General features: G+C 39.0%; 1 protein-coding gene across 1 annotated transcript in view; it reads left to right on the forward strand.

Annotated features, from left to right (window-relative positions):
* The window catches only part of LRRC40 (leucine rich repeat containing 40), a 55,850-nt gene that overhangs the window by 22,303 nt on the left and 14,216 nt on the right, over positions 1–19,331 (forward strand). Inside the window, exons 8-11 of the mRNA XM_081085904.1 lie at positions 1,301–1,388; positions 1,496–1,541; positions 12,859–12,967; positions 15,131–15,238. Coding sequence (XP_080942030.1) covers positions 1,301–1,388; positions 1,496–1,541; positions 12,859–12,967; positions 15,131–15,238 — 351 coding nt within the window. The remainder of the gene's footprint in view (positions 1–1,300; positions 1,389–1,495; positions 1,542–12,858; positions 12,968–15,130; positions 15,239–19,331) is intronic.

Below are 19,331 nucleotides of genomic sequence, written 5' to 3' on the forward strand. Positions count from 1 at the left end.
AGTGTTTTAAAAAATCAAAGTTGTTTTCAACTTTAGAGAGCAACACTTTTCACTTCTACTTATGACAGTTTTAATAAGTGGCCTGGATATCACTTAAAGTGCTTACCAAACAACTAGTGAATGAAATAAATCTCTTGCCTCATAGATATTGACATGTAAGTTTTTCCTCATGGCAGTTTTATTTTGGCTACTGCATAAAAGCAATGGAAAGCAAATATTTAAAACAAAAACTATGATACATAATATTAAATAAATAAAGTAATTGGTAGAAATATTTCTGATATATATGTTCCTCTTTTTCCAGAGCTCTGGATATTGAAAGAGAGAGAGAGAGAGAGAGAGAGAGAGAGAGAGAGAGAGAGAGAGAGAGAGAACGCGCGCAAGCGTATGGCTTTTGTGATTCATGCATGTGATTGTGTGTATCAGCAGTTCCTTTTCATTATAATGAAGTGTTAATCCATTATACAGCTATACCACAATTTATTCTTCTCTTCGTAGTTAGTTGATGGGCAGTTGAATTATTTTCAGTTTATTGGCTATTGTGAACTATCATGTAAAAGTCTCTGTTAGGACATTATTTTCATTTCTCCTGGGTAAATCTGTAGGAGTGGGATTGCTTTGTTGTCTGTTAAGTGTAAGACTCTGCTTTTCAGAGTGGCTGTACTAATTTAAATGCTCACCAGCAACATAAGATAATTTCAATTTATATTTTGGTTAAGTGCATATGTATCTTTTCCCCTGAGAAATCTTTAAGGGCAATAATCTTGATATCCTACACCAATGCCTATTTAAATATTTAATTGTAGATGCTTAATTTTGAGATTGGATATCCAGTCTCAACAGGTTATCTTTTTGTGTGACAAGATAAAAATGACTTTTTTATTGAGTGAAAATAAGAATTGGGCTATTAAAATTAATTTTTTTTTCTTTTTGTCTTTATTTAGGAAGAATTTTATTTGCTTTAACGGCAAAATCAAAATATTTAGTATCAGTGAGGATAACTATTTTGAATCACTGATTCAGTCAAATTTATATTTTGACCATTTACTTTTAGCACTGGATACAATTTAGCGAATGTTTTATAGCTCACATTCTTTTTTAGCAATCACAATATGATAATTTCAGACAAATCTGTTTTTTCTTTTACGTGTACAGCTACCTCAAAGGGAAATATTGTAGGCCTTTATTACTTGGATTTTCTTTGACACTTACTTATATGTTGTTAGTTTTATAATCAACTATTTGGTTGAATTATTCTTACCCTTAATGTTTTCCCTGAAATCAATTTAATCTTTTGTAGTCTGCCCTATTCTTTGGGAAAACTTCATTTGAAATTCCTGGCACTAGAAGGAAATCCTATGAGAACCATTCGAAGAGAAATTATAAATGTAAGCATATTTGGAAATCAGTTTTTAAATTTGAAATTTATACATATGTGTTGATGTATAAAACTTTTAAGATGTCTTAGTGAATATGTGCCTTTCCACCTTTTCAGAAAGGAACCCAAGAAGTCTTAAAATATCTACGAAGCAAGATTAAAGGTACTTTTCAGTTTTCTTCTGCGTTAGAAGGATGATATGAAAGGTAGTAAAGTACTAATAGTACATAAATTTACATGTATTTGGGGTATAAATAATTAGAGGAAATGGTTCCTGCCAGGTGTGGTTGTAATAATCCATATAGGCCATAAGTATGTTGAAGTTATAAAAATATCCTTAAATCCACAATAATAATGTTCTGTCTTTAATCTGTTGATTTGTGTGTTATAGTGTACCAATTAGAAAATGTAACAAAGCAAAACTTGACTTCTATCGTATAATATATGGGCTTTATCTATATCTATCTATCTATCTATCTATCTATCTATCTATCTATATCAGTGGTTCTCAACCTTCCTAATGCCGCAACCCTTTAATACAGTTCCTCATGTTGTGGTGACCCCCAACCATAAAATTATTTTCATTGCTACTTCATAACTGTAATTTTGCTACTGTTATGAATCGTAATGTAAATATCGGATATGCAGGATGTATTTTCATTGTTACAAATTGAACATAATTAAAGCATAGTGATTAATCACAAAAACAATATGTAATTATATATGTGTTTTCTGATGGTCTTAGGTGACCCCTATGAAAGGGTCGTTCGACCCCCAAAGGGGTCGCGACCCATAGGTTGAGAACCGCTGATCTATATACACATACATACACTAGAGGCCTGGTGCACGAAATTTGTGCAGGGTGGGGGTGTGTGTCCCTCAGCCTAGCCTGTACCCTCTCCAATTTGGGACCCTTTGGGGGATGTCCAACTGCTGGCTTAGGCAGTCGGACATCCCTCGCACAAACCGGGACTTGTGGCTCCCAACTGCTCGCCTGCCTGCCTGATTGCCCCTAACCGCTCCTGCCTGCCAGCCTGATCACCCCCTGACCATTCCCCTGCCAGCCTGATCAACACCTGTCTGCTCTCCTGCTGGCCCGATTGCCCCCAATTGCCCCCAACTGCCCTCCCCTGCCGGCCTGGTCACCCCCAACTGCCCTTCCCTGCAGACCTGGTCCCCCTGACTGCCCTCCCCTGCTGGCCCAGTCGCCCCTAAGTGCCCTTCCCTCCACAACTGCCCTCCCCTGCCAGCCATCTTGTGGTGGCCATCTTGTGACCATATGGGGGCGGCTATCTTTGACCACATTGTGGTGGCCATCTTGTGCGAAGGTGTGACAGTCAATTTGCATATTATCTCTTTATTATATAGGATATGCTTATTTATGTAGTATAATGTATGGGTTTTATATACATGGTATAATCTATAATAATCTATAATAATAAAAGCATAATATGCAAATCGACTGAATAACCGAACAGCAGAATTATCATCCGGATGACCACACTATGACATGCACTGGCGCCAGGCCAGCCAAGGTGGGCGTAATGCGATTGGTCAGGGGGCCCTGCCATCCCCCAAGATCGCCCCTCAGAGGGAGGCCCAGGCCACCCTTTGTTGGACGATTGATGGGGGCTCCGCAATCAATCGCCCCGCAGTGGGAGGCCCAGGCCAGCCAAGCGCTCTCACCCTACGCCTGTTGCCCGCAGAGGGAGGTGACCGGTGGCGGGGGAGGGGCAGGCAGTGCCGCACAGATGGTGAGCAGTGGCAGCAGCGGAAGTGGGGCCAGCTGCTGGCAGCTGGGGGAAGGAAAGCCCTGACAGGCCCTTTTCACTGGCTAGGCCTAGGGACCCTACCTGAGGGGTCCCGGATTACCAGAGGGTGAATTTCATGCACCGGGCCTCTAGTATATAATAATATATGTGGGTATAAATAATATTGACTAGGAAGTATATTAGCAGGTATTTGAATATCTTTTGCCTTAGGTAAGTTCTGACAAAAAATAAATACAAAACACATTTTTCAGAATATGTTCATTTAGCACAAACAAAGGAGAAAATGATACTATAAATTTAATTCTTAATGCTTCACTAAAATTGTGATATATCCCATGCACCCCTATGTTCATAGCAGCACAATTCACCATAGCTAAGATCTGGAAACAGCCTAAGTGCCCATCAGTAGATGAATGGATTAGAAAACTGTGGTACATCTACACGATGGAATACTATGCTGCTCTAAAAAGGAAGGAACTCTTACCATTTGCAACGTCATGGATGGAACTGGAGAGCATTATGCTAAGTGAAATAAGCCAGTCAATGAAGGAAAAATACCACATGATCTCACTCATTCATGGATAATAGAGACCATTATAAACTTTTGAACAATAATAGATACAGAGGCAGAGCTGCCTCAAACAGATTGTCAAACTGCAGTGGGAAGGCCGGGGAGGGTTGGGGGGCAGGAGGTAGGGGGGTAAGAGATCAACTAAAGGACTTGTATGCATGCATATAAGCATAACCAGTGGACATAAGACATTGGGGGATAGGGGAGGCTAGGGGACGGTCTAGGGCGGGGGGATAAAATGGACACATATGTAATACCCTTTGTAATACTTTAAGCAATAAATTAAAAAAAAAAATTGTGATATATCCCAAATTTTTATTTAGTGTATGTCATTGTGGCATACATTAGAGCATTAAGATTTAAGCAAAAACATTAGTTGTATGAGTATATTGCTGTAGATACCACTAAACCACTCCAAAACTTAGTGGCTAAATATAGCAGCTGTTAATTTAGCTCAAAACTCTGTTGGTTATGCACAACTTAGCCTAGCACCATATGGCTAGTCAGTATATGTTATATAAATAATTGTATACTTCAGTATATTCTATTTTCTGCCTTGTCCTTTAAACAAATTATTAAAATCATATTCTAAGACTTATTTCCTGCCAAAGAGTTTCCTTTCTTCTCCAGGTATGCTTTCTCTTCCAGAAAAATTTATTTATTCTGATATGAATCAAGTCATTTCAGATCAGAATTTTTTTAAGACATAATTTTTTAAAAAATATATTTTTAAAATTTATTTCAGAGAGGAAGGGAGAGGGAGAAACATCAATGATGAGAGAGAATCATTGATTGGATGCCTCCTGCACACCCCCTACTGGAGATTAAACCCGCAACCCGGGCATGTGCCCTGACCTGGAATCTAACCGTGACCTCCTGGTTCATAGGTCAGTGCTCAACCACTGAGACACACCGGCTGGCTTAAGACTTAATTTTTTAAGAATAGTTTAAAGTTTACAACAAAATTGAGAGAAAGGTACAGGAATATCCCATATAGCCTTTGACCCCCATATGCATAGTCTCCCCCATTGTCGATATCACTCACCAGAATGGTACTTTAAAAAAAACTTTTTTTTTTTTTTTAACCAAGGATGAACCTATATTGACACATCATAATCATCTCAAGTCCATAGTTATCTTATGGTTCACTCTTGCTGGTCTACCATTATTGTAATATCATATAAAATATTTTCACTGCCCTAAAAATTCTCTATGATCTGCCTCTGCATCTCTGGCAACAACTGATCTTTTTCTTGTCTCCATAGTTTTTCCCTTTCCAAAATGTCATATAATTGGAATCATACAATTTGTAATCTTTTAAATTGGCCTCTTTCACTTAGTGCTAGCATTTAAGCATTCTCAGTATATGTTTTATACCTTGATTGCTCATTTCTTCTTAATGCTGAATAATATTTCATTGTCTGGATGTCCTCAGTTTATCTATTAACTTACTGAAGGATATCTTGTTTGATTCCAAGTTTTGGCAGTTATGAATAAAGCAGTATTTTTTTTGTTTGTAGATGTCTTGTTGATTTGGTACTATATGAGGAAAACATGACCTTTGCTACATTATATTGCCTTTGCTCATTTGTCAAACATCAGTTGACTATATTAATAGGGTTTTACTTATGAGCTTTCTCTTCTATTACTGTAGCTTTTGTCTCTATTACTGTAGCTTTATAATAAGTCTCAAAGTTGGATAGTGTCAGTTGAAGGAGCATCCCTTCAACTTTTTCTTCTCCTTCAATAGATTGTTGGCTATTCTGGTCTTTTGCCTTTCCATATAAACTTTAGGTTCAGTTAGTCAGTATTGGCAAAATAACTTGTTAAGATTTTTATTGTGATTGTGTGAATCTATAGATCAAGTAGGGAAGAATTGATCTTGACAATATTTGGTCTTCAACCTGTGAACATGGGATATCTCTTATTCTTTGATTTCATTTATGAGAGTTTTGTAGTTTTCCTGTTAGTTCTTGTACATATTTTTTTAAATATATTTTTTGTTGATTAAGATATTACATATGTGTCCTTATCCCCACGTTACCGTCTACCCCCCCAACCCCCACTAAGGCCCCCCCCCCCCCCCGTTGTCCGTGTCCATTGGTTAGGCCTATATGCTTGCATATAAGTCCTTTGGTTGATCTTTCCCCCTTACCCCCACCCTCCCCTACCTTCCCTCCAAGGCCCGACAGTCAAATCAATGCCTCTCCGTCTCTGGATCAGTCCTTGTTCATCAGTTTATGTTGTTCATTATATTCCACAAATGAGTGAAATCATTTGGTATTTATCCGCTCTCCAGTTCCATCCATGCTGTGACAAATGGTAAGAGTTCCTTTTTCTTCTTCCTCTTCTTAAAGAATACCTTTCAGCATTTCATATAATGCTGGTTTGGTGGTGATGAACTCCTTTAGCGTTTTCTTATCTGTGAAGCTCTTTATCTCACCTTCAATTATGAATGATAGCTTTGCTGGATAAAGTAATCTTGGTTGTAGGTTCTTGCTATTCATCACTTTGAATATTTCTTGCCACTCTCTTCTGGCTTGCATGGTTTCTGTTGAGAAATCAGCTGACAGTCATATGGGTACTCCCTTGTAGGTAACTGACTGTCTTTCTCTTGCTGCTTTTAAGATTCTCTCTTTGTCTTTTGCTCTTGGCACTTTAATTATGATGTGTCTTTGTGTGGTCCTCTTTGGGTTCCTTTTGTTTGGGGTTCTCTGCGCTTCCTGGACTTGTAAGTCTATTTCTTTGACCAGGTAGGGGAAGTTTTCTGTCATTATTTCTTCAAATAGGTTTTCAATATCTTGCCCTCTCTCTTCTTCTGATACCCCTATAATTCTGATATTGGTACGCTTGAAGTTGTCCCAGAGGCTCCTTACACTATCTTCATATTTTTGGAATCTTTTTTCTTTTTTCTTTTTCGGTTGGGTCTTTTTTGTTTCTTCGTATTTCAAATCTTTGACTTGATTCTTGGGATCCTCTTGTCTGCTATTGGATCTCTGTATATTATTCTTTATTTCAGTCAGTGTATGCTTAATTTCTAGTTGGTCCTTTTTCATATCCTCGAGAGTCTCACTAGATTTCTTGAGGGTCTCACTAAATTTATCGGCGGTTTCCATAAAATTCTTGAAAAACCTTATAAACGTGGCCTTGAACTCTATATCCAGTACTTTGGTTTCCTCCATTTCTGTCATTTGTGACCTGTTTCTTTGTCTCTGCATTTTTTATGCTTCCCTGTGTTGGTAGAGTGGTTTTGTGTGCTAGGTGTCCTGTAGGGCCCAGTGGCTCAGCCTCCCCAGTTATCTGAGGTGGACACTCTTGGTGCACCCCCTTGTGGGCTTTTTGCACAGTCTTATTGTAGTTATGCCTTGATTGTTGTAGGATCACTGGGAGGAATTGACCTCCAGGCCAATTGGCAGTGAGAATCAGCTGTGTCTGCAGTGGGAGAACTTCTGTGCTAAAGACACCCTTCTGGGGCAAGACTTGCTTCAGTGGGGCTTTGGTGGTCACTGAGTCTGCCCCCTGAGTGTGTCCCTTATGGATCTGAGGAGTTGTAATCCGGATGGTCCCCCTCTGACAACTGGTTACACTGGCTCTTAGATCTAAGGAGGTGCTAATTTAGCCTCTGCCTGAGGTTACACAGCAGGAGCTACGAAGAGAACTGCAGATTCCCCTTCCTTTTTTGGAGTTTGGAGGTACCCTGATGAGGCCCAGCTGTGAAGCAATGCAAGCTGCTGTGGGGCCTTGGGCCTTCTCTTGGAAGTTCTGGGTCTGTCTGTCCCAGCCGCAGTTAGGTAATTTTCAGGTTGCAAAGGGCCGGGGCATTCATATGCAAAAGCCTCTGCTGCAGCCTGGGTGGGGCGGGGTCTCAGGGAATCAAAGGGCGGAGCAAGCAGCTATGGCGGATTCTCAGCCCTGCCCTAAGGGGCCGCGCATCTCAGTGTCCCGGTAATTGCTGCAAGCACCTCTGAGGGAAAGCCGACCTCAAGTTCCGAGTTCTGCCCGCTGCCAGACAGTCCAGTTTCTCCCCGTATGAGTCCTGGGTCCCCAGAGACTTCCTGGAACCGGAGTTCAGAGTAGTCGGGAGCTTGTGACTCCCTCCGGATTCAAAAAGACAGCCGTGTCCTCAGGTGCCAGCCCCTTTCTGCACGCGCAAGCCTCCGTACCTCTGCACTTTACTTCCGCAGCTCCTCTGGCTCTCAGCGTGCTTTTCTTTCCTTCTAGTTGTAGAATTTCCACTCAGCCAGCCTTCCTGTAGTTCTGGATGATGTCCGTTTTGTCTTTATGTTGTTTTTTTGAAGTTGTTGTGGGAGGCAGCAATTTCCTGGTGTTTATCTATGCCGCCATCTTAGTTTCTCCCAGTTCTTGTACATATTTTGTTAGATTTATACAAAAGTATTTTATTTTGACAGAGGCTAATGTAAATTACATTGTGTTTTTAATTTCAAATTCTACTTGTTCATTGTTGATAGAGAAAAGCAATTTACTTTTCCATATTAACCAGGTATCCTCAACCTTCTGTAATAATTTACTTAGTTCCAGGAGGGTTTTTTTCCAGTTCTTTCATGTCTTCTACCTAGATGATTGTGTCATCTGTGAACAAAGACAGTTTTATGTCTTCCTTCCCAATCTCTATACCTTTTATTTCCTTTTCTTGTCTGATTGCTTTAGCAGAGACAGTACAATGTTGAAAAGGAGGGTGAGAGGGGATATTCGTGCCTTGTACCTGATAGTAAGCGGACAGCTTTGAGATTTTTACCATTAAGTTTGATATTACCCTGTAGGGTTTTTGTACATAGTTTTTATCAAGTTGAGAAAGTTCCTCTTGTGGAAGCTAAAAAAGTAAAACTTTTCCTTTTTCTAACTTTTTCTAGCTGGGCTAATTAATTTAGGGACAGGATTAACAGGAGAAAATAAAATTTTAGTACATGTATATGGGGAATTTACATAAGTATGAAAATTCCATAAATAGTGAGATAATATTTGGTACATGTGACATTTTGGACAAAGGAGGACAGGGAAGGAACAAGATACTAGATTTCAGAAATGACAGTGGTTGATTTATAGGTAGTTGAGGAAGAGTAGAACACGTGTCACGCAAATCCTTGCTATGCAACTCAGAAACAATGTGACACAGACCCCAAAATATGTACAAGAACTAACAGGAAAACTACAAAACTCTCATAAATGAAATCAAAGAATAAGAGATATCCCATGTTCACAGGTTGAAGACCAAATATTGTCAAGATCAATTCTTCCCTACTTGATCTATAGATTCACACAATCACAATAAAAATCTTAGCAAGTTATTTTGCCAATACTGACTAACTGAACCTAAAGTTTATATGGAAAGGCAAAAGACCAGAATAGCCAACAATCTATTGAAGGAGAAGAAAAAGTTGAAGGGATGCTCCTTCAACTGACACTATCCAACTTTGAGACTTATTATAAAGCTACAATAATAGAGACAAAAGAACAGAAGAGAGAGCTCATAAGTAAAACCCTATTAATATAGTCAACTGATGTTTGACAAATGAGCAAAGGCAATATAATGTAGCAAAGGTCATGTTTTCCTCATATAGTACCAAATCAATAACAGACCCCTACCTGAAGTCTTTCTGTTTACCATACTTATTTCAAATTAGGCTAAGGCAAACATGGTAAGATTTCCTTCCTGTAGCAGGTTTTTTTATCTGAATCTCTTGGGCAAGAAAGGGGTGAAAGGTTTTTTTTCCCCCCGAGTCTTTTGTTTCTTTTTTTATTGGTAGAAAGCCTTAGTTTCATGGAATCACATCCCTGGATTTCTCAAGTCCCATTTCCCTTAGTCCAGTCATAGAAAAATATAGCTGGAGTTTCAGTAAAGTTAGAAGTAGAGTCAAAGTCTAGAGTTTCCATTCTGTGTTGCAGCTGGGCCCAGTATAATAACATCAGGTTAGCTGTAGTCCATTTGTCCATTGTGTATGGATGAATGCAGGGAAGCAGGAGCAAAAGAGCCCCCACAAGCCAGGAGTTAAGTGTAATGCACTAAGAACCTGTTGTTTCTTAATAGCAGCTTAAAATCAACATTCTAAAAGGAAGTTTCAAGATGGCAAGACTTTGGTCTCCTTCTTCCTCTATTCCTAGTTTGTTGAGTGTGTGTGTGTGTTTTTTTTTAAAATCATGAATGAGTGTTGGATTTTGTCAAATGCTTTTTTATACATCTGTTGCTATTGTTATCGGTGGGGTGCCATCTGTGTCCCCATTTGTTATCGGTGGAAGTGGAGTTCTTGGGATGTCACAAGGAAAGGAATTTCGTGAGACTCGCAGGGAGGATGAGTGATCTTTATTTCCATGGAATTAAGCCCCTGGGTTCCCAGTGTACCATTTCCCTCCATCTTGCCATAAAAAAAGTTCAATCTTGTCTTCAGCAGGGCTAGAATTAAGGCCACTGCTCACAGTCTCTGCTCCATATTAAAGCACAGTCCAGTCCAGCATCTGGCCAGCTTAGTTTGTGTTCCCAGCTGTACTCCATCCATTGTGTGTGTAGAGAGAGAACAGGCAAGCACACAGGATGAGTGCGGGTCATGGAGCAAGAATGTCAGAGCACAAGAGCAGAACAAGAGAGCGGGAACTCTTTGGGAATTATGTAGTCCCAAATTTTCAGGAGCTTGCATTGGGGTCCGTGCTCCTAACCAGTCCATTGTTTCCCAGGCTAGACTGATAGGCAAGTAGCTTCCCTACGTCACCCCTACTTCTCTGTGCATGCTTCCTTATCCCCCTTTGTTGGATTTCTTCCTTCAGTGTTCTGCAGGGAATGGACCCATGGCTTCCTGGTGAAGCTGCCTAGATGACCATGCTTACAATGTCTTGCCTCACCTTTGCTCTCTTCCTATTATTAGTATTAATAACTAGCTAATTATGACAATAGCAGTATGGTCATGCCATTTTTCTTTTTTAGCCTGTTTATGTGAAGGATTACATTAATTGATTTTTGAACCTTGAACTAGCCTTGCATACCTGCATCAAATTCCATTTGGTTGTGGTGTGTAATTTTTTTTAATACTTTTTTAGATTTGATTTGCTAGTGAAGGGAACCAATGTTTTGCCATCCTGAAGTTGCCTTTTGGAATATTGATTTTCAGAAACAAGACTCAGAGGTAGGCTTTGACTCTCTTCCCTTTCCTGCCCAAGAGATTCAGAGAAACCTGCTTTAGAAAGAGAGCCTGGCTTAATCACTTTAAGAATCGTTACGCTAGCATTAGTTAGGAAGACTCCAAGTGTGTTTGCTAAATGCATCCTGTGTCCCATTGTTTCTGAGTGTCTGGCAAAAAGTTTCAATCGCACTGTACGTGTGTGCCCACACATGGTATTTTGTGGAAGAGCCACACTGAAGGGGCCAAAGAGCCGCATGTGGCTCATGAGCCATGGTTTGCCGACCACGGGGCTATCCAGTTTCCCTGCATCACTTGTTGAAAAGGCTATTCTTTTCAACAAGGTCTTTCCATTCTCGTTGAAAATCAGTTGACCATAAATGTAGGGTGCATTCTGGCCTCTCAGTTTTATTTCACTGATCTCCATGTCTATTCTGTGCCAGTACCACACTGTCTTGATGACCATTGCTTTGTAGTAAGTTTTGCAATCAGGAAATGTAAGTCCTCCTACTTTATTCTTTTTCTCAGGCTTGTTTTGGCTCTTCTGGGTTTCTTGCAATTCCATATGAATTTTACAATCCACTTAATTTCTACAAAGAACTCAGCTAGGATTCTGTTAGAGGATTGCATTGAATTTGTAGTTCAGTTTTGGGAATATTGCCAAGGCAGTGTTAAATGTCTCTGGAGATTAGTGAGAGGGTTGATTTGTGTGTGAATGTGTGAGTACACAGACATGTTAGGAAATATTTATTGAAAATAGCCCAGCTCGCTGAAACCGGTTTGGCTCAGTGGATAGAGCGTTGGCCTGCGGACTGAAAGGTCCCAGGTTCGATTCCGGTCAAGGGCATGTACCTGGGTTGCGGGCACATCCCCAGTAGGAGATGTGCAGGAGGCAGCTGATCGATGTTTCTCTCTCATCGATGTTTCTAACTCTCTATCTCTCTCCCTTCCTCTCTGTGAAAAATCAATAAAATATATTTAAAAAAAAAAAAAAAAAAAAATAGCCCAGCTCAGTAGTTGAACTGTGAACCAGGAGGTCACAGTTCGATTCCTAGTCAGGGCGCATGCCTGGGTTGCAGGCTTGATCCCCAGTGTGGGTTGTGCAGGAGGCAGCCGATCAATGATTCTCTCATCATTGATGTTTCTATCTCTCTCTCCTTCTCCCTCCTTCTCTGAAATAAATAAAAAAGAAAGGAAGAAAGAAGATAGTCTTACATTTGCTAAAAAAAAAAAATCTTAATGTAAGTAATATATTAAAAGTTTCCTGGATTAGACAAATTAACAGATTTTAAATGATTGAGGATATCAGCTTCATTGTATTCTAAAATGAAAAGATAGGCATATGCCTATTTTGTAGACATTTGTGGGAAATAATCATTTTTTTGCTGTTGTTTTTAATATATTTCTTCTAATGGACTATATTATTTTGCTTAAGAGGAAGGATTCCTTGTTGTTTCTTCTGAGACATTTTAGTTATTCTTTTTTTTTTTTTTTTTTTTTTTTTTTTTTTTTTTTTTTTTAAATATATTTTATTGATTTTTTACAGAGAGGAAGGGAGAGAGATAGAGAGTTAGAAACATCGATGAGAGAGAAACATCGACCAGCTGCCTCCTGCACATCCCCCACTGGGGATATGCCCGCAACCCAGGTACATGCCCTTGACCGGAATCGAACCCGGGACCCCTCAGTCCGCAGGCCGACGCTCTATCCACTGAGCCAAACCGGTCTCGGCAATTTTAGTTATTCTTAAAGGTTCTTTCCTACTTCTGAGTTTCCTTATGGTACGATTTATTAATAGATTTTGAAGCCATATTATAGTAACTTTATTTTCTATTAATTAAATATTAAATTCAAACTCAGATTTGAGTTATTGGAGATAAAGCATATGACTAAGACATTCTCACCAATTACATAAAGAAATCATATATATAATTTTTATGTATTTTCTTAATTTTCAAAAATGACTTTATGCTATATTTATTGGTTTCATATAACATTTCCCCCCCCCAGATGATGGACCTAGCCAAAGTGACTCTGTTATTGAGACTGCCATGACACTACCAAGTGAATCTAGAGTCAATGTACATGCCATCATCACATTAAAAATATTAGACTATAGGTATGTAATTCATTTTTTTTTAAACGTAACAAAACGTAGGAAATTTTCTGAAATAAACCTTTTGCAAAAGTGCATTAGTATACTTGACTTAGAATAATAGCAATTGTAAAAGCAATGATGAGATAGAAGCATATTAAAAGTTCAGTGAACTTAAATGCCCATTTCTTAGGTGGTTTGTATGTATTATGCTAGAGTTGAATCAATAGTTATTAATAGTAAAATGTTTATAATAAAGAACCTTTTGCTATTATGAAAAATAAAGGGTGACAGTATTGGTTGGTAATAAAATTTTCTGACCAGCATCTAGAGAGGATTTTTATATTGGTATGGAGCAAGGGGGAGGCAGGGAGGCGTGTCTATGTTAGTAAATTAGAAATAAATATAATTTAGTTAATGAACACCCCAAGCAGGCAAAGCTTGAGAGGTTGTATTGTGTTAATATATCTGAATGAAAATAAAATAATGTCATAGTAACAATGTGCTCTGGTAGCACATATATTCAATCTGAAACAGTTACAATGTTGGTATGTGAACTGAGACAAAGCTTAAAAATTTTTATATATTATGGAAGTGTATTTGATTGGGGAATGAGGATACCTATGCAAAGTTTGGGAGTGGTTAAGTGTTCTATCAGTACTGAGGTGACAAAGATAAAAATAACCAATACTATCAAAGCTCTTGCAATGATTGGCTCAGTAACGTAATGAAAATACAGATAACACCAATTCATCTACACAGCCAGCTTTCATATCTGCCTCTTTTCCTCAGTGTGTCAGTAGGAACCACCTTCTCAGTAGTCAGTATCCTCCAAAAAAATCTACACAGTAATAGTAACACAATTTTATTTGAGATAATCAATCCTACTTTTTAAAGACACACGTATCACTAAAGCATAATAAATACAACATTTAAGACTACACATCTTAGATTACATACTTAGATTCTGAATTTATTGTAGTTTGTTTTCCTCAGAGACTTTAGTTAGAAAAGAGTATACCATTTAAGATACAAATTAATTCCCAATTTTAAGTTATAAATGCCTTCTACTAAATTTTAAAAAATAGCATGAATCTTCAAAGTTTGATTAGAATAAATCACTTTCTGATGACTTGAACATAGCTGATTGAAAAGATAAAAATGCTACATCTGCCCAGCAGAAAATGGAGCCCTAAGCAGAAAAAGTAGAAGGCATAATACGTATGGAATTTAGGCTGTCTTTTTTTCTATCTGTATTGCAATAACTTTTTTACACAGTTCTCCCATACTGCACACATGATATTGCTTTCTTGTACATACAGTCATTCAGTGGACATTCTATCGAGGATGCTTTTAAGTGGATGATGTATTAGGCATTAAAAATTATAAAAGAAGAACGTAAAGATAATGGCTAATTATAACAACAACAGATTGTTAAATGTCAGCAGTCTATAGTTTCATTTAAGATTAAATTATATTTCATTAAAAATCTTACTGAAAATTTTAATTTTACTGAAAAGGAAATTTATATTTACACTTGTAAAAGATCTGGCATAAATAAAAATTAATAACTTTCAATTCTAATTTCAAAGAACTGAGGTTCAGGGAAGGTGAATGATAAAGCTCCTTAATGGTAAAACCAGAAATTGTTTATTCTAAGGCCACTACTCTGTCTACCTTGTCACATGCTAAACGAGAGAGAAGTTGGTTTAGGTTATGAGAACTCTAGTACAATATTGAACATTTAAGAATGATTCTTATCTTGCAGTTTAATATATACCTAAAGAAAGTTGACAGCCTGTTTTAAAGAATTTTTAAAAAGGGGCAAAAACAGTTTTTAAAATTACAGATTTAGTTCTACTCTGAGGTAGAGGAATCCATTTACTGAGTTACTAGCTATTTACTATATGACTTCTAGACATTAGAGTCTAGAGATATATCTTTATTTTTATTAACATTGAGTATATGAATGCTCAGAAGGTACATTGTGTTGTGACACAGTATGTTGTCTAAATTCCTGACAGTTAACATTTTGTGGATTGGCAGGTTTTTGTAGCATTCTTTACAGAACTACATTATCAACTAACTACCTTAAAATTGTCTTATAAAATCTTCAAAGTCCTTTAAAAGTAAAAAGTGATAATCATGTTTTTCTGGACTTCTCAAAGTTAAACATTTTTCATTTAGTGATAAACAGACAACCTTGATTCCTGATGAAGTGTTTGATGCAGTAAAAAGCAATATTGTCACTTCTGTTAACTTCAGTAAGAATCAGCTGTGTGAAATTCCAAAAAGGTAAGAACTGCTCATGATGCCATTTCTATTAAGTTGTTACTCATTCTAAGTTTTGTTTCATCTTAGTTGCAAAAATATTTATTTTATAGTTTTTAAATTTGAAAGTATATATAAAGTTTCTTGCATTAATAATACTTGAGGGATTTAGCAAAATTTATTTAAATATTTCCTGAGACACTTTTGCTGTTTTTGTTTGTTTGTTTTAAATATATTTTTATTGATTTCAGAGAGGAAGGGAGAGGAAGAGAGAGATAGAAATATCAATGATGAGAGGAAATCTGATTGGCTGTCTCCCACATGCCCCCTACTGGGGACCGAGCTCACAACCCGGGCATGTGCCCTTGGCCAGAATCAAACCTGGGACCCTTGAGTCCGCAGGCTGACGCTCGTGAGCCAAACTGGCTAGGGCTGTTATGAGAGGTGTATATATGTAGATTTTTTTCTAAAACTTTCTTTTTTTACATTTTAAACTTGGAGACTAGGTATCAATTATTAAAAGTATTAAATTACTTTTCCCCACATAATGAAAAATACATGAGGAAAGTTTTAAGAGACTATCCAAAGCCAGGTTCATGTAGATTAATAGGAATTTATATTTGGGGCTTTATATTAGTGAATTGAGAACCCACTGAATTTTTCTACTGAAAGCAAAAATAAAATTGATTGAATCCTATTACTATTTTTTTTCTAGAAAAGGATTCTTTACTTCCAAATATTAGAAGTCTTTTTCATTATATTTTGTTTAAAACATCTTTTTAGATGTAAATTATAGCAGAATTTTAGGTTTTGAGAAAAAATTAGTTTAACGTTGAACTTTTACAAATGAATATTCTCTTGTAATCTATATATATATAAAAAGCCAGTGATCCTAACGACTGGTCACTATGACGCGAAGCCCACTGTGACCAGCGAACTGGCCCGATCGGGTACATATATCTCCTTTTTTCCCCATTGACCCAAGAGCTCTGTATGCTGAGGCTGATCCCTGGCCAGCATTGCAGCTTTACTCTGCTCAAACCTGCTCTTTTCCCATTCTTCCCAGTTACTGTTCTCAAAAGTATCCTTTAATAAGTACTGCCCACTACCGGACTCTCCCACTCTGATGAAGGGTGGGGCCTGCTGGCCAAATGCCTCATCCCCTTCCCCCCGGCCAGCCCCGCCCCTGATCAGGGTGGGAGGGTGCTGATCAGGGGCAGGGCTAGCCAGCCAACCACCCATGGCCCCTCCCCCAGGCTGCTGGCCCCCTATCGGCACCCCCAACCCCATTTGGGGGCGAGGCCAGCCGGCCCACCGCCCACAGCCCCTCCCCATGGCTGGCCCCACCCCCAATCAACCCCCCCCCCAAACCCGATTGGGGACCGGGCCCCCAGTCAATTGCCCACGACCCCTCCCCCCAGCCGGCCGGCCCTGATCAGGGTGGGCTGGCCGGCCAACCTTCCCCCATCTCCTCGTCCTGACAGGCCCAGCCCCGATCCGCCCCCATTGAGGCCAGACCAGCTGGACCCAGCCGTGCATGAATTCGTGCACTGGGCCTCCAGTTAACTATATACCCAAAGAAAGGTGATAGATAACTTTGCAATTAAGACAACAGTATGGGAGGCAGGATTGGGCAGTGTTAAAGAATTGGGACAATATAGTTGATTGTTTATATCTATATCCCAGATCTATCAGCTGTGTGGCTTTGGACAAGTTAACTAGCTGCTCTTACTAGTGGTTTTCTCACCTGTGAAGTAGAGATAATAATTTATTATTACCTATTAGAGGCCTGGTACATGGATTTGTGCACCGGTGGGTCCCTTGGCCTGGCCTGTGGGGATAAGGTCATAACTGGCTCTCCGACATCTCCTGAGGGGTCCCGGATTTCAAGAGGGCGCAGGCCAGGTCAAGGGACCCCACTGGTGCATGATTGGAGCCGGGTGGGGACTGTGGAGGGTTCCAGGGCATGTCCGGCCTGCCTCGCCCAGTCCTGATCAGCTGGACCTCAGCAACAAGCTAACCTATTGGTCAGAGCATCTGCCCCCTGGTGGTCAGTGCGTATCATAGCGACTGGTCGAATGGTCAAACACTTAGCATATTAGGCTTTTATATATATAGATGTTAATAGCTATTTATAAGAATCAAATGGCATAATCCACATAAAGCATTTAACCAGTGCCTAGCATTTGGTAAGTACTTAAATACTTTTTAAAAAAGAAGAAAAAGTGATGTATTTGGAAAATAGAATGACTTTCATCTGATTGCAAAAAAAATTTTTTTCGATCTTTAAAATTTTTAAAAAGTCCAACAAACTATAACTTTACAGAGCATAGTTTGGGGATGTAGATCTTGAAAGATGATAACTAAGAGTTTTCACTGAAAAGGGAGATTTAGTTCATTTTCTCATTCTCTCTTTAAGGGCTCAGGAGATATTTGATAGAGTAGTTGAGCATTGATATTTGCTGTCAGATAGGATAAGATTGTCTTGGGGATCCTGGTTCATACAAGCTAATTGGGAAAAAAGATGAAAGGAGTTAAAAGACTTTACCTTATCGCTTACTTCCTTGTTTTATCTCACAATCTGGTTATGCAAAACAATGTTATTCTGTTACCACAGTTATTTTATCATCATGTTCACTGTTTAGAAGGCCAAAGAAGAAATACAGTGTAGACATAACTTGCTGTAGAGAGTTTCTGAACCACTTTCCCTCTTTCTTAATTTTTTATTCCACATGTTAGAGTTTTCACCATATTATTATCTGATTGTAAAAATAATATTTATTCATAGGATTTTATACTAAATGAAGGGAGAGATCGCTAATAGTCCCATCACTAATTTATTAACTAATGGCATATTTTATTTCAAGCTATTTCCCATTTATAATTATACTAAAGGCCCAATGCACGAAATTCATGAAAGGGACTCGGCTCCTGCTGCTGCGGTGGCTGCCTCGGCCCCCGCCTGCCTTGGCGGCCGGGGGACTCTGCCTTGGCCCCTGCCCACTGTGGCGGCCACTTCTGCCTTGGCCCCCTCTGGAAGGACGTCCAGAAGGATGTCTGGTCTAATTAGCATATTATGCTTTTAGTATTATTAGCATATTACGCTTTTATTATTATAGATTACAATTTGTATCTTGACTGGTTTATTTTTCCTAAATAATTCACTATGTTGTAAACAGTACTTTAAAAATAGATCCAGCCCTAGCCGATTTGGCTCAATGGATAGAGCATTGGCTTGCAACTGAAAGGTCCCAGGTTCGATTCCAGCCAAGGGCACATGCCCATTTTGTGGGCTTGATCCCAAGTAGGGGTTGTGTAGGAGGCAGCTGATCAATGATTCTCTCTTATCATTGATGTTTCTATCTCTCTCTCTTTCCCTTCCTCTCTGAAATCAATAAAAATACATTAAAAAAATAAAATAAAATAAAAATAGATGCAGAGTCCTAGCTGTTTTGCCTCAGTGGATAGAACCTTGCTCAGCCCGAGGACTGAAGGTGTGGGTTCAATTCCAGTCAAGGGCATGTACCTGGGTTTCAGTCTTGATCCCAACCTGGGTTGGGGCACATGCAGGAGGCAGCCGATCTATCAGTGTTTCTCTCTGTCTTTCCCCCTCCCTTCCACTTTCTTTAACATGTTAAGCGCCAATCTGGTTTTGTCTTCCTTTCCGTTTAGCCCACGATATCCGATTTCACCGATATGCTGGCGGCACCAGTTACTGACCGGTTCGGACAGAAAGTATAGTGTCAGTTACTGGTGCTTAATGTGTTAAAAGTCAATGGAAAAATATCCTTGGGTGAGGATTAACAACAACATAGATCCATAGATATGGAAATATGGAATGAATTGACAAATATCAGAGGGAAAGTGGGGAGTGGAAGGGGGCGGCATGAGGAGATTAACCAAAGAATTTATATGCATATATGCATAACCCATGGACAGAATATAGTGCGCTAGACTTCGGGGGGGGCGGTAGGTGTGGGGTTGAGGGGGTCATTGGGAGGGAAAAGGGGATATATGTTATACTTTCAACAATAAAGACTAAATATAGAAAAATTTATATATGATAAAGTTGATTATGGCAATAAATAAAAGAAAACATTTCTTTAGGCCAGATTTC

This window comes from Myotis nattereri, assembly GCF_964212035.1.
Source record: "Myotis nattereri genome assembly, chromosome: 3".
NCBI lineage: Eukaryota > Metazoa > Chordata > Mammalia > Chiroptera > Vespertilionidae > Myotis > Myotis nattereri.